General features: G+C 45.0%; 1 protein-coding gene across 3 annotated transcripts in view; it reads right to left on the reverse strand.

The window, feature by feature from the left end:
- P2RX1 (purinergic receptor P2X 1) overlaps positions 1–15,917 on the reverse strand; it is a 34,191-nt gene that overhangs the window by 5,268 nt on the left and 13,006 nt on the right. For 2 of the 3 annotated variants that reach the window (XM_050929424.1, XM_050929426.1), the window contains exons 4-9: positions 14,774–14,843; positions 12,017–12,113; positions 7,921–8,001; positions 5,144–5,285; positions 2,769–2,899; positions 964–1,054 (exon numbers count right to left, since the gene is read on the reverse strand). In XM_050929424.1, coding sequence (XP_050785381.1) covers positions 964–1,054; positions 2,769–2,899; positions 5,144–5,285; positions 7,921–8,001; positions 12,017–12,113; positions 14,774–14,843 — 612 coding nt within the window. The remainder of the gene's footprint in view (positions 1–963; positions 1,055–2,768; positions 2,900–5,143; positions 5,286–7,920; positions 8,002–12,016; positions 12,114–14,773; positions 14,844–15,917) is intronic. The other variant, XM_050929425.1, reaches the window with a different exon arrangement.

The raw sequence follows: 15,917 nt of genomic DNA on the forward strand, positions 1-15,917 counted from the left end.
CTACCACTGAAAGAGTTCACTCCCTCTCAAAGTTCTGCAGGAGCTGTGGACTCCCTTCTAGAGAAGAGGATGGGGTGACGGGGCATTTTAGATATCAAGCCATTACATTCTTTTTCTTTTGTGAACTGAATATTCCTGAAGACACTGGGATTTCCATCCATGCAACTGGAGTTCTCTATTTAGGCAAAGAACAGGAAAAGGATGGGCAGTTCCAATGACTTTCCTTATGCTCCTCCCGCAATGCTCCTCAACTACTCATGACCCAAAGAGACCAGTTTCTAGTGACAAGAGGCAAGTCTATCTCCACACCCATGCTTGATGTCTGTGCTGAGACTGCCAACCATAGTGCCATCTATACTAATGTAGGCGTGATTCTGGGATGTGGGCACCAGGAAAAGACAGAGACCATCAGCTCACAATGGTTACTTTCTGACTGACCAAACCATTAGATTTGATGACTGTGACCTATTACCTTTAAACTCCATCTTTCGAAGATGGCTTGCAGTGCTCAATGGCCATTGTGGAAAGTGTAAAGAGCTGGTGCAAATAGCTGTACAGAGAGAACCATTTGCAAAACCAGGAACTATGCTACATGTTCCCAAGTGCCATCTACTGGCAGTTTATCTATTAACTAGCAGAGAGAGAGAGAGAGAGAGAGAGAGAGAGTGTGCTCTGGCACAGCAGGAAGCACCCAGGACTCCAGCAGAAATCATATCCATCCCTACAAAGTTTTCTGAAACAATTCAACCCCTCTGCTTCAGTAAATGAACTTTAGGGATATATGGAAATGGCATACGCACCATCCTGACTCTCATTCAACCTTCATTCTAAGACCCTGAGATGCATTAGGTTCAGATACTGAAGTGGATTATATAACAACACATGAACTGGCCATGAAATTAAAAGCTAGGCTCATGAGAAATCTGTGAATTAAATTTAAAATGAATTCACACAGGATGTTACCTTTCCATTCACCAGGATATCGAACCGGATTCCAAACACCTTGTACAAGGTCCTGTAGTCAGTTCCGTTATCTCTGTAGTATTTGGCATACCTTTCCAATCAGACAGATAATATGTTAAATGGCCTTTCACGGTCTTTAGAAAACAAAAATAAACGAAACTAATATAAACCACTTAGAAAACTGAGAAACTAGAACTTCTGTGACTGAGTGGACAGAGGAAGGGACTGGGACTTGGGAGACTCTTGCCCTGCTGGATGACCTAGGACAAGTCACTTCCCTGCTTGGTGCCTCAGTTTCCCCATCTGGAAAATGAGGCTAATAATAGTGACATCCTTTGTAAAGTGCTTTGAGGATAAGAGCTAAGGAAAAGTGTTAGATAACAGCTTGTTAGTATTATTTTTATCCTGAAGCTAACCTCTTCCAAATCAAAATCAGTGAATGAACTGAAAATATTCAACTGAAAATTTCACGACTGGCTAGGATGAGATGAGTTCGTTTGCTCCTGTCTGAACATTTGTTGTTTATTGTTACTGAGTGTATTATGTTATTACAAGAAGAATAAGTATTACGGTGCACAGGGCTCTCATTTTGTTACTATTACGTAAATCTAAAGAAATGAATAACAAACAAATACAAAAAAACGGATGGGTATTTCAATATCTATAGGTAGGCAACCTATGATGAGGCACTCGACTGAGACTCCTGTGCCACTAATGGGTGAATGAATGTAGAGTGTGAATTTCTGTGATCACTGCGGTACCAGTTTAGAGAGTATCTGGCTGGTTTTAGGAAAGTTTGGCCTAACTCACAAATACCTTGTTCTTGACAATATGTGTAGTGAATATACCCATGCTCTTACTACATTTGGAACATATTAATAAGGTGACCCACCAACTGCATGTTGTCTTTTTTTGCAGCCCAGCCAGCATCCAAGTTTGATGGGGGGAACCCCAAAATCATTGACTTGGGTACTTCTGCTCCTCCTCACCCCACTGAGGGAGCACAGACCATTCTCAGCAGCACCTGCTGGCATGGCACCGCCAACTCTGCGGGGTTGGTAGGGTCAGAGAGCAAGCCTACTCTGCACTCACCCTGCAGGAGCGGCTCCTGTCCCAGGGGGTTGGCCCTGCTCTTGGCATTGGAACCCGGCACAGAGGGTCACAGTGCCGCTCAGGTTTGGCCTGGCTGCCTCCCTATTCCCCCTCCCCCCGTTATGACAGCAGGGGAGCCAGATCAAATCGTTGACCCCATACACTAAGTCACAATGTCACTCACTCAAATTTGGCCCAGCCGCCCTGCCTGTCATCACAGAGAGGCAGTAATGATACTGACCGCCTGTGTTTTGAGATCTAAGAATGCAAAGTGCTATATATGAGCTACATGTTACTATTAAGTGCAGTGCCAGGTGTAGCACTACACAGCTATAATGACAGTTATGGGATCTGCTAACCCATTTCAGCAAAGGAAATATATCGTGTTATGATTATGATGGTGTTTTTAATTTGGGGCATATGTGTGACCCCGGGAGGGTTTTGCAATGGCTCAGAGCTAGGAGTGTAGAGTGAGTGCCTGGCTGTGTGAGAAGAGGAAGAGAGAGGAAGGACAACTGATTAAAGGGAGGTGGAGAATTTTCACTTCCTGGTCTAAAGCAAACGGCTGCTCTTTGCACATGCAACGTGACATTTATTTTGGTAACCGGGAGAATAATCCCTGTTTTTATAGAGTCTGTAATGTGCTTTGAGATCCTCCAGGATGAAAGAAACTATATATGAAGGCTGAACAGAAGACAATAGGGCCATCTTACCTGAAGTTGAAGCCTGATGAAACATTATTGTCATCATTGTAAAGTCCATGAAACTGGTAAACAGGTTTACAGTATGTCACAGGCCAGTCGAGGTCACAGTCCCAGTCTATGGTGATACCGACAACCCCACCCTATGAGAGACACGACAAAAGGACAGGAAATATCCACATCATTATCATGCAAAAATTTGTGCTCAGGATGCTCTGCTGCATCCTGGTTTTGTTAGCTTTTTAATTTGGAAAGGGATGCGTTTTCCTTCTCCATAAACTCACTCTCCACAGCTGGCTCCAAAGATGCTACTAAGGGACCAGAGATCCAGTCATGATACATAGTCCTGCCGATTTATTTCCCTTTCTTCACCCAGGACTCTCAGTGTCATAGGATTACTCCTTGCAATCATCTGGTTCTTTGTATGACACACTTGCCATGTTAGCCTCACCCTCACTTACTAGTAGAGCCTCCAATGCCTCTTCTACTATCATGCTGCTCCATTCGGAAACAGCAGATCAAGAGCTTCACTGGGAAGTCCTCATGTTGGATACAGGAGCCTAGTAATGCTGGCTGTGCTGACTGTTGCTGTTTACATGGTATCACTATAGTGCTCACAAGGTTGCCTCCTCTTTGTTCAGTAACCTGTGTCTAGAAGCATGACCCTGAGCAGCTACGACCCCTTCCACTAAGTACTGGGGCAGCAGGGTTGATGTCACAGCCCAAGCTGGTGGATAGAATGATTGCATCCTGTGTTTGTGAGAGAAGGGACTTTCATTTTGTGATTATTAGAGAGAAGCCCAAGCCAAAAGCCTGCATCTGAAAATCCCTAAAATTTGAAGTGCAGGCTGGGCGTGGATCCAAATTTTGCAGCTCATGCCCATCTGTAGGAATGCTCTTCCTTGGATTAGAGAGAGATAAACTTGTAACCCCTTAAACAGACAGATCTGGCCAATCATGCTGAAAAGATTAATCTCTCAACCAGTTACAATGGGCTACCATTGGAAATACAACAACAAATAAAAAGAATGGTAACAGGGAGGTACAGTGTCTTCATGTATAGGCCCCATTTCTGTGCATACAGTAAGTAGCATGGATTCCGTGTTTTACTAGCTTTTATAGCCAGTTCAGTGGATCAATAGTTAGTACACAACTGCTGTGGGCTTGGAACTGTCACTCATGAGGCTGGGCCAGTGATGGAGAGAACATATCAGATTCTTGTGGTTAGGAAGGAGAGAGGAAGAGGAGGGGGCACAGATTAGATAGTGCTGGATTCAGGAGGTCATTTTCCATCTAATCAACTGAGCAACGTCGACACAGCTCCATAGTAACATGTTTCACCTATTCCTCTTCCCTGGTGTAAGATGCTAACATGTAGACAGGTGGCTTGTGTATGAGCCATGCATGTGCACTTGTGGAGGTGGAGAGGGAAATGTTAACAAAAAGCAATAAGGAAGCAAAAAAGCCTGAACCAAAGCAGTGGTGAGTTTCTCAATACAAAGGCCAAATAGGATAAGGGTGGAGACAGAAAAAAAAACCCTCTTTATTTGTTCTAAAACAAACAACATTGTAGCACCTTGTGATCAGCAACGTGGCAAATACACACAATCCTTGTTAACATGAGCACAAAATGCTCTGCCTTTCCTGATCTCTTTTTGCAGATTAGACCATATTTCTCTGTAGTCTAAGGACTTGGCTACACTTCCAAGTTACAGCACATTAAAGGAGCCCTGGGCGCTCTAACTCACTACCTGTCCACACTGGCAAGACACGTAGAGCGCTTTGACTCCATGGGTAGAGCGCTCCTCATACTCCACCTCGGCGAGTAGAATAATGTTTGATGCACCCCTTCTGGAGTGCCCCAGCGTCAGTGTGAACGAGGTGTTGCATTACTGTACTCTGATCAGCCTCCGGAATGTCCCATAATCCCCTTAAATCAACTGGCCACTCTTGTCATTGTTTTGGAATCATTGCAGGCATGCCGTGCCCTTTGAAAGCTCCGTTTCTGACAGCCGGCATGCTTATCTGTTCTGAGACAAAGCAACCATTACTGTGGAAAGCTGTGTGTGTGAGAGAGAGAGGCGAGGGGGGAGGGGAAGGGGGAGATCTGCTGCTGTCTGAACTTACAAGACAGCATGCTGACATGCTCTCAGCCCCCCAAAAGGACACCTTGTTGACTCCTATTTGCCAAGTTTGGATTTTGCTGCAAACAAAATATATAAAGTGATTGGTCAGAACTATGGATCAAGGTATAGAGCTGTGCTAATGATGATTTTTCACTTCAGTGGCCAAAAAAACCAAAAAACAAGACAAAAAAAATTTCAGGTCAACCTCATATGCCCCCTCATTCTCATGACCAAAGCAAACATCAGTTGAAATCTGTGTACCTGAAGGGCCAGGGCACGAAAATTTTGTCCTGATTCCTTCACGATGTATCCCAGCTCAAACACAGGGCAAAAGGGATCTTTGTTTTTGTGGTAGGTGCATTTTTTCAGATAGCTTGTGGTAATGCCCTCCACCAGGTTGCGTCTGTGAATAAAAAAGAATCTGCATGTCAACTGAATGAAATGTGATAGTTTATGATTAGTTGTGGTATAAAAAGCCAGATTTTCAAATGAGCTCATTACTCACCACCCAGCAGCTGATGTCCAGAGTCTCATAAGAGTTCTGCACCCAATGTGCCAAGTTCTTTTGAAAATCTGGACACATGCCTTCATGCCTGAGTGAGTATTGAGCTCTTTCGAAAAACTAGGCCATAATGAGCATCGTGCTTTAAAATCAGCAACACAAGAGCAAAGAACTTACTTTGTTTCACAAAACTTATAATTTAGAGACACAGAGACAGAAATAGGGATTGAGACAAGACTGTTTTGAAAGCAGTGGAAGAGCGGCTTTTAGCTATAAACCATTATAGGCACAGTGCTCCAGATCGTTTCTGTTGTTTGTTTGCTTATATTGCAGTATAATCAGGACAGGTCCCATTGTGCTAGGTGATGTACTAACACATACTAAGAGAGTTCCTGGCCAAAAGGGCATAACACTCACTTACACTATTGTAAACCAGAGTAACTTCATTCAAGTCAGTTGGAGTTCGTCTGGATTTACATCAGTGTAACTGGTCCCATTTTAACTTTGTAACATGGTTTTGTCATGCAGAAATTAAGATAGTGAAGGCAAAATATGATAGAGGGATTTGTTTAGCTGGGTTCTGTGCATTTCACCTTATTACAACTGTAGAATATCTTAGTCTCTTTCTCCTCTCCTGGGAGTCTTGGGTGAACTGGCAATCCATGGCACTGAGTAATGGTGGGCTGGACAGACTCTACTGAATACATGCTGCTTCAGAGAGCAGCATGGATTAATGTCAAGTTACTGTGTATTTAACCTCATAAATAGTACAGGGACAGTACAAATCTATAGAAGGGAAATCTGTCATGCCCAGCACAAATGACTTTTGTTCATTTGTTCTGGATTAAATTTATAATAAGACTAGCAACGAATCCTCTTACACCTGTTCGTTTGGTCAGAGAGACAGTTTACAGAGAGGCACTGAGGGAATTATTTCCTAAATCAATTACTGTAATAGAAACAGAAATTGTAATGATGTGAAGGGCCTTTGACAATTTCTAGACAATCTAGATTGTCCTGGTGCGTTAGCTGCTCCCACTGTAGTACTTCATTTTATATTTCTGCCTTCAGAAGAATAAAAAGACAGAGAAAGAAGAGAGGTGTGTGTGCCATGACAACTGAGCTCTCCAGTAAATTTAATTGCAATCTCCGCTTCTCTGATTTTAAAACTAAAATTAGACACCATTTACAGCCAAATACAGCTGAATGCTAGCACCAACGCAGCAGGTTTTACATAGCTGAAGTGTTCCTTCTAATACTACCTAGTTCCTATGTAAGCATTTTTCATCAGTAGATCTCAAAGTGCTTTACAAAGGATGTCAGCATGATTACCCCCATTTTACAGATGGGTAAAGTGAGGCATATAGAAGGCAAAGTGACTTGTCCAAGGTCAGTGGCACAGCTGGGAATAGAACTAGGTCTCCTGAGTCCCAATCCAGTGCTCTAGCCACTAGGGGTATGGCTACACTGCAGCTGCATGTGAGCTTCCCAGTCTGGGTAGACAGACTCATGCTAGCTGGGCTTGAGCTATCACGGCAAAAAAAGCAGTGTGGACATTGCTGCAGAGGCTCGGGCTAGCCACCCAATCTCCTGTATCTCAGTTCAGGTGGCCTAACTTTATAACGTATGTTTCAGTGTAGCTGGGAGTGAGTCTCTGCCAGTACAGCAACATCTACGCCACTATTTTTAGTGTGCTAGTGTAACACCAGCAGACCCTGGTTGTCAGCGGGTGGGATTGAATGTGGGGCCTCTGGATCTTAGAGCATGAGCCTCTACTCCATGAGCTAAAAGCCAACTAGCTCTTAGCTAAGGCTGTAGAGCATACTCATTTTAACTCTCTCTCTCTAAGTGGTCCTGGTGCCACTAGATGGGACAGAACACCATACCCAGAAGGTGAGAGAGTTAGGGCTAGTCTACACTGGCAGTGCTTTAACGGGGCTTGTGCGGTCGCGGCAGAGTTCTCCCAGCACTCTAAAAAAAACCCACCTCCACGAGGGGCGTGGCTCCCAGTGCTGGTGCACTGTTTACACTGGTGCTTTACAGCGCTGAAACTTGCTGCACTCTGTGGGGTGTTTTTTCACACCCCTGGCGAGAAAGTTGCAGCTCTGTAAAATTGCCAGTGTAGACAAGCCCTTACACTAGTGCAAATCTGTCTGCCCAGGCTGAGACTCACTCCCAGCTACACTAAACCACGTGTTATAAAGTTAGGCCCTGCTCTTGCGAATAAGTTCAGAACTTTACTCACATGAGCGGTCTTATTGTTTGGAGGGTCAGAGTTTTCAGCTCCATCTTGGTTAGAGACTCGTTTAAGGACCAGTCCTGATTCCTGCTAACTGATTTGTTATAGAATTCTGCAGTCAACTAAATACTGGACTCAGGAACAAAAGATGGTGTTTTCTGCATCAAATGAGCCAAAAGCTATAAGTACAATACTACATCGCTTTACATAGTGGCAGGGATCAAACTCATGAGCGATCAGAAAAAAGGAAGTCATACAGATTTGACATTTGATCTCTTTAAAAAAAAATGGACTCACCTGGAGACTTTAAACGTGGGAAAGGTGATGCTGTTCTTAATAAATAAGGTAAAATTTTCAGCTTCTAAGAGCAATGGGGGGCTGAAAAATACATGTGTTAACAAGTGCTTGTCTTTCAGTTTGCCAACATCTAAAGCAATTACAATAAAGGGAAGAACAATAGATGCAAAGAAATTATATGGGATAGCATCCAAATGATCACATTCAGGACCCAATGAGAGATTTGGTCTGGTCCTTGCACTTTCTAGATAAAAAGATGAATTCCAAAGTATCCTAGGTAGAAGCACTATAGAGAAGAGGAAATATTTGCTATGCAGACAAACCTTTTCTTGTGCCTGATGGAGGAGTTTCCTTTCATTATATGCTGTGTTGACTTTACTGTGGAGAAGCAATAATGCAGAAGCCAAATGTCCTGCTCATCTCCACCCACTGACCAATTAGCTGATACAGAGACTAGGCTTTAGTTTTGCATCTGGCTACTGTACAGCACCTGACATTTTACAGTTAGAACAGAGGAATTTCAGTTACTTTTCTGCTGAACATGTTGGCCAAATTCTGAAGTCTTTATCCTCAAGCAAAACTCCCACTAAAGGCAACAAGCTCAAATCCATGACTCATGAGAGGCTCTCACTCCCAATGATGGAAGCTCCTGACTTTCTATGATAAGATTCTGTGCAGCCTCAGAAAGGGGCAGGTAGCGCTCTACCCATACCCAGGACTCAAGGCTCCTGGCTTTTCATGCCACCATTGCTAGGGAAGAGAGGAGGCTACTAAAACCCTGGCATAACAATACACCCTAAAGTCTGGAAGCATCCGTAGAGGAAGGAGAGAGGGGATCCTGGTAATCAGCTGGTCAGAGCACCCATAACATGATCTTGTGGCGGGGATGACTGAGAAGGATCCCAGAGCCATTATTATTGCCCATCTCTTGAATGCATGCAGGGTATGTGTTTGATAGGCTCCTGCTTCTCCCCAGTTCTGGTGGCGCAGGGAAGTGAGAGGAGCAGCATGGGGACTACTCAGCTACCTCACTGGGTTGGAGCAACCCTCCTCCCAGTTAGAGATATAAGGAGGAAAAATTAATTTCCCCTCTGCTAAGATCTGCTCAATCAAGAAGCCATTTGCAGTGCACAATGGCAACTTTTTTGAAACTACTAACTTATGAAAAATGCTATGTGTTCATATGTACCCAGCCTGGTGCTCTATTAGCTAGCTGCATTTCCTGTGTAACAGGGCAATCTGTCCTCTCTTTAAGAGTAGTTGTGGCATGGGTCCAGCCAGCCGTGTTCCAAGGCTTGGCTCCTTTAAGGACAGATATTCTGGGACTCGTAGGTCTTCTAAAGATCACATGACCAAACAGAGAGCAAGTCCTGACTGGGGGTCAGGTTAAGTGTCAGTCATGTGACAGGCTACAGTATATAAGGCAAGCCTGTGGCTCAGGAGAAAGACTGGCAGGAGGTTCTTCGTGGTGGGCTAGAGTGGGGGTTCTCAACATTTTTCTGACTCTCTCCTCTCCCCTCCCACCCAACATACTATAAAAATTGCATGGCTCATTTAGGCCACAATTGTTTTTCTGCATGTAAAAGCCAGAGCTGACATTAGGGGGCAGCAAGCAGGGCAATTGGCCAGGGCCCCACGCCACCAGGAGCCCCATGACACTAAGCTGCTCAGGCTTCAGCTTCAGCTCTCGATGGCAGGGCTTTGGCTCTCTGCGCCTGGTCCCACTGAACTGAATGTTGGCCCTGCTTGGCAAACCCCCTGAAACCTGCTCACAGCCCCTTAGGGGGCCTCAGACCCCTGGCTGAGAATTGCTGGGCTAGAGAATGCTGGGGAGCAGACAGCTGGGAGGAGTTGAGGAGGTAAGATTTAGAAGAAGTTGGGAAGGGTGCACAGAAGAAGGAAGAGGCTTGGGCAATACAGCACTAGTGGGGTATATTGAGGTTGCTGGGGAGGGAACCCCTGAATAAACAGGGTAAGGATTCTGAGTCTCAGAGAAGAGCTGCAGCACTGCTTGACCCTGGGAGAGTTGCTGGAAGCCTATCTTTGGAACTTGACTTACCCTGAAAGGGGAAGGACCTTCGCCGTAGTGCCTGGAAGACTCTGTGATGGATTTGGAGCGTCTCTGTAATTTATTAATACAGTATGTTGAGATGGTTATTGGGATGTTTACTGTATGACTATATTGGTTTAGATTAATAGGTGGCTGTCAGGAAAAACAAGCAGGAAGGGAAAGGCTGCAGTTAAGGCACTTCTCAGCAAACTCTTGAGAGTTGTTAAGAGACGATGCCAAGATAGGAAAAGGCCTGGGAATGCAGGTGATTAAAAGAACTGTGGAAGGTTTAAAAAGGAACATTCTCTCAAGACACAGGAGTAGTGGTTCAAGGGAACTGACACATGATACCTCATTCAGTGTGTCTGGAGATGTTATGTCTGCCAATATTCAGGGGATGGGAGGCCTTTAGCTAAGAGAGATGGTTGTTTTAAAATCCTTTTTCTCTAAGTGCTTTGTTCCAGTATTTAAAATACTACTTTTGTTTCAGGGAAGCTGTCTGATCCCTGCAAACCATCAATCACAGACTCCTGCAGGGAAGAACAACAAGTACCTGAGTTCAGTTGAACCTGCTGGATAAGAATGGTTGATCCACAGGGTGCTGTAGCCCAGGGATGGTCTAAATGTGGAAGAATTGTGGTAAAGGCAAAAGACCTCAAATGATGCACTCAGAGAAACTTGGAAGAGGACAAACTTACAGCTAGCCCTGTAACCATGACAGCCCCAACCACTCAAACACACCAGAATCCAAATGGGAAGATTATGACTCCCAGCTTGAGGATGGGGGAATGGAAGCAGTGAAGGCACCTGCTGCTGGATCAGGTAAGCTGTTCTGGCATGTACATTATAGAGCACTTCTGCAAGACACTCCACAGAATTTCCCAGCCATATACACATTGTGAGAGTGTGATGGAAGTTCCTTGGTTGCTGATAAGGGGTGAGACAAATGTGAGATCTGGGAAATTTAAGGAGTTCAATAAAGCTTAACGACTTAAGGGACCCCACTAGATCATCTAGTCTGAACCCCTGTATGTCACAGGCTGCCCCACCACCCAGCACCCGCACACTACACCAACAATAAATTGTATTGAAATTTGTCAAGCAGGCATGGAGTTTTGGGACAATAAGTGTTACATTGATTTCCTGGGGAGTGATTAATGCAAATTCTACGACCCCGGTTATCTGGCCTTTTGAAGCTGTGCCCTGAGGGGAGAGCCATTGATTGGTGCTCGCCTGGTCCGGGATACTGGAGAGCAAAGGCCTGTGTGGTATAAAGACACAGCTAAATTGTCCACTTGGGAGGTCTAGTTCCTGATTGAAAAATTGACAGGAACTTGTAAAACCAAGGAGGCAAACCCAGTTGTGGGGTTCGAATGATTGACAAGTATTCTAGGCTGGAGCTGAAGGTGACTTCTGGGAAGTTTTTAGCATGCATGTAGGTTCTTTTAATGGTTTTTTTTATATGTTTTCTCTGTAATGCTTTTTCCCTAAGAATACATGTGCTTGCTTAAAGAGCTGTGTGGTAACTTGTAATGGCTGGCAGTATGCTGTTCAGAGCTCTCAGAGACAGAAAGCAATGCAGGGGGGCTGGCCTTTAGGTAGACTGGCTTGCCAGGGATATCAGACTGGCTGGCACAGGGCTGTGCAGCCTTAAGATCTGAAGGGAGAGTGATGGGTCTCTGCCAAAGACAGGTAACAATTGGGAGCCAGAAACCTTAAATGTGCCTTCATGGGACCATGGAGGGCGAATACAAGTACATTTACCCTGAAATTGCAACATATGGCACCTGCCACCCTACCTGATCACCAAGCATGTACTTACTGCTAGCCAAAACTGTGGCCATGTTCCAAAGTCATGGAGCAGCAGGGTTGGCATTTGGCCCCATTAGAGTTTTGCCAGAGTAGGGGCTTCAGGATTTGGCTCATGAGCAGCAGTAGTTAGGCAGTGGTCTTGTTCCCAGTGCAATCCTAACCTTACATGCAATACTAGCAATACCCCTCACAACCAAGAAGGGAAATCTGACTGAAAATAGGACCATTTCTTACTCAGGAATCTGATTGTCCTCTTCTACAGGGCACCAGCCAAAAATCTCACAAGTCTTGTTATTGCTGTTGAAATCTACACACTTCCCAGTCATGATACCTGAAGAAGATAGGGTTTAAAGTTCACACTTGCAGTTGAATTATGGGACTGTCTAACAGTTGTAGATGCTCACTGTCAAATCTCCCATTATTGAGACAAAGGGCAGCCTTGTGCTCCTAGGACTTGGAAGACTGTTCAAATCACAGCTCTGCCACGGACTCCCTGTGTGACCTTGAACAAGTCATGTAGTCTCTTTGTGTCTCGGTTCCCCATCTGTGAAACGGCGATAACTATCGTTCCTTTGTTTCTTTTGTCTGTTCGGTTTGTAAGCTTTTTGGGACACAGACTGTCTCTTACACTGTGTGTTTCCAATGGGACCCTGATCTTGCTTGTGAGTAAACAGTAACTAATTAATTAATTAATTATTATAATAGGCCTGGTTGCAAATATCACACACCCCACAAGGAAGGCAATAATGCTGAAGCAGAGCATCTATGAGGCTTTGCAATTTGTCTGTGGTTAACTCACTCAGTTTTAAAACTTTGGGGGAACAATAACACTATCTGCATACGTGGGTCAGATTCACCCCTGTGCAGAGGGTCAGCACAGGGTCTGTGCAACACTTTAAACCAGCAAAATAGGTCTTATGCTGGCCTTCTGTACAGGGGTGATTTCACCCAGCAGACTGAGGCTAAGGGAATTGGGTATGGCCAAAGAATGTGAGTCCATGGTAAAGCCATAAACACATGCCAGGAGTTCTGACTCCCCCTGACCACCCCAGCAAATAGTTCACTTTGATTGTTAGGAAGCAGTAAGGCTTTGAGGATCAGGAGATCCTGTTCCTTGTGAGTCCAGATAGTTGCTCAGTTTTTAGCAGCACCTGTTGTCACAGATCTAGTTGAATGGTTTCTTCTAGACATTCACCACACTGCTGTGAAGGACCCAACCACTGAATCCTGTAAGCTAAAATGCTCCGGAATCTGAACAGGCTGTGTCTCTGGCCTGGAGTCTCTAGGTACACTCTTCGTAGGGGGTGTGAGACAGAGGATTTGTTTGAGATCCCATAGTCCAATTGCCTGGCCTGGAAACTAATACTGACCCTTCAGACTTCCCATCCTTAACCACACCCTTTCCCAAAATTCCAGTTGTATGGATGCTCTGGGTTTATAGGTTAATTTTTCAAGGGCATGCGACAGGTGTAGCACATACAACGCAGACAGACTCTCTGCAAATTTATAACACACTATTGCGCTTTACATTTAATAGCATGAGAAATACCCAGATCTATACAAAAACAATAAAACCTACAGGCATTTCCCTGCCTCAGTTTTCTCATCCCCCCAGAGTATTCTCTGGGCTGGGATGAGAGTACTCTGGGGGTATACAGGTCTCTCTCATGCTGTGCATTGTCTGTCTGCACGAGTCTGCCATGTCAGCTTTCTGTTTTCTGATGTTGATTGATCCTGCAGCTAAACCACCACTGCTACTTCCCTCTCCCATGAGGGGATGCCCATCTCCTCCCCTTTCCTGCCTAAAACTTCCTGTGTGGGTTTCTCTGAATATCGGAGTATATCTTTCCCGTATTCACTCAACCTCTGTAGTTGTTAAAGATTAGCATGAACATCTGGGGGGCTTTTGTCCTGCATTTGAGGATTTTCTGATCTCCCACCCCTTCTGCAGAGGGGTAGGAGAAAGCTCAAGACCAGAAGAACCAGTTAACATATTGTCCAAGATGCTTCCATCTGAATGGTCAGTGGTTGTGTTTTAATTACCGCCCCCATTCCTGGGAGGGATATAGCCCTCGTCAGCAAGGATGGAGTCTATGTACACATAGAGGTATTCAGTGATACTCTGAAGTTGTCACTATGAAAATTGCTATATCAGCCAGAATTCAGATGTTGTACAGTGTCCTCGCATTATCACCCCTGTAGCTTTCCCCTACAAGTTTCCAGATTTACCCAAGTAACCTTTAAAAATGCACAGACTGCAGCTATGGAATAGTGACTCCCCAAAAGTAACCAGTTAATGGTCACTCTCTGGTAGATTCTGATCACTCCGGCATGGAATATGGGAGTTGTCTGGAGAGACCTTACTAGGGTCACTCAGATCCCCTTGTCAGCTTCTCCATGTTTATAAGCTTAAAAAAAACCTTGGAAGTCAAAGTATATAATTAAATAGGGTCCAAGAGCATGTTGGAGGGATATATATTAGGATATAGAATGACCAGCATGCCCCATTACAATCCTGTTTCTACGTAGGTAAGCCATTTTCCGACCACCCTCCTTCATGAAATTATCTTCATGTCCTTAAGATTGGAAGAAAACCCCCTGAGAAGGAAGTTAGGAACACTGGCATTGAACCTGCGGAGTGCACAGGCAGGTGTGGATGGAATAGAGGGAGTGGTTGACCCTTTTTCCAAAGAGTGGGAACAAGAGATAATCTTCCCATGTTCAGATGTATCTGACCTTTTCCAAATGGGTTCAACCCATCTCTGCCGACAGGCTGAAATACTGCCACCTTCCTTGCACTGTGAGAAAGTAACAAAACAACCTGTCTAATCCTCTGCATTTCCAATATGCCTCTCATTGTATGGTCCAGACTAAGAATTGAGGGCAGCTTGTTATTCATATAGCATCAAAAGCACATTAGGGGCTTCAGAGACAATGAAAGACAAAGTCCATGCCCTGAAGAGCTCACAATCTTAATGCCTCCCTTCTTACCTTGCCCCTGGCGACTGTACTTCCCTTGGATACAATCACTGTCATTATTGCATTGTCCTGCATCTGGCAGCTATAATGAGAAAAAAAGCAGACATCGCTCAGTGGCTGGAAGTCAGGTGTCTAGCAATCCCTCTCTATACTGTGCATGGGAAAGCCCTCTTCAGTCCCAGTTGTCTTTAGAATAAGGGCTTGTCTACATGGGGATATTTCTGCACAGCAAGCCAGGGTGCGAAACTACAGCATATAGCTTGCTGCACATAATGTTCCTCATAGACAAGCCTTCAAGCTGGGGCTTTGCTGCAGAGTAATGAGTTATCACTGCTCAAACTAGCCTAGTTCTAGTGAGAGCAGCAACATTGCAAAATAGCACTGGAGCCACATTGAGTGATTGGATTAGCAGCTGCCAAATTGTGCTCATTTGAGCTGTACCCTTACTACCTGCTGGGCCAGTCAACTCAAGTTAAAAGCACCACCACACTCAAGGCACTTTGTGTGTAGACAGGACATGAATTGGGGCAACACTGGATTTATAATGCAAGGCAACTCTGCAGTAAAGAGAAACCCTAAACTGGATTGAGAATTGTGCCCTATGAGAGGCAGATTTTCTAGGTGGCCATTCCCAGAAAAGGAGAGTGGAAGATCCTTAGGGAATCTGATTGTCTTCACTGTTGGGCCTAAGAAGATACTGCAGTCCCATCCCCTGCCTACTAGAGATAGCATCTTGTGAATACAAGTACTACTCCTGGGGGAATTCTGTGTCATTGTGCATGCATAGAATTTTTGTCCCCCACAGATTTCTTTGCTTCCCCACAGAAAAATGACTTTCTGATGGGGAAGCAAAGGGAAACCTCAAGAGTGGTCATGTGACCTTCCTCAGCAGTATGTTTCAAGTGCCCATGGCAGCCGGCAGAATGGTAGATCACTGTGGGGCAGGAGGCAAGGCTGGAGAAGACCCAGCTGGTGGTTCCTACCCTGTGCTGGGCTCAGCTCCTAGTCCCGGCTGGGCTGGGGAGGTTGGGACTTCCTCTTCCCCTGTAAGGCATCCAGGGCCAGGTCAGACCCACCCCCAGATTTCTCCCCGAGCTGTAGGAAGCTCTGCAAACTCCTCCTCCCCCCCACATGCTTCCTACACCCATTGCTCCTC

Source organism: Gopherus flavomarginatus, chromosome 19, assembly GCF_025201925.1.
Source record: "Gopherus flavomarginatus isolate rGopFla2 chromosome 19, rGopFla2.mat.asm, whole genome shotgun sequence".
In the NCBI taxonomy this organism is placed as follows: Eukaryota; Metazoa; Chordata; order Testudines; family Testudinidae; genus Gopherus; species Gopherus flavomarginatus.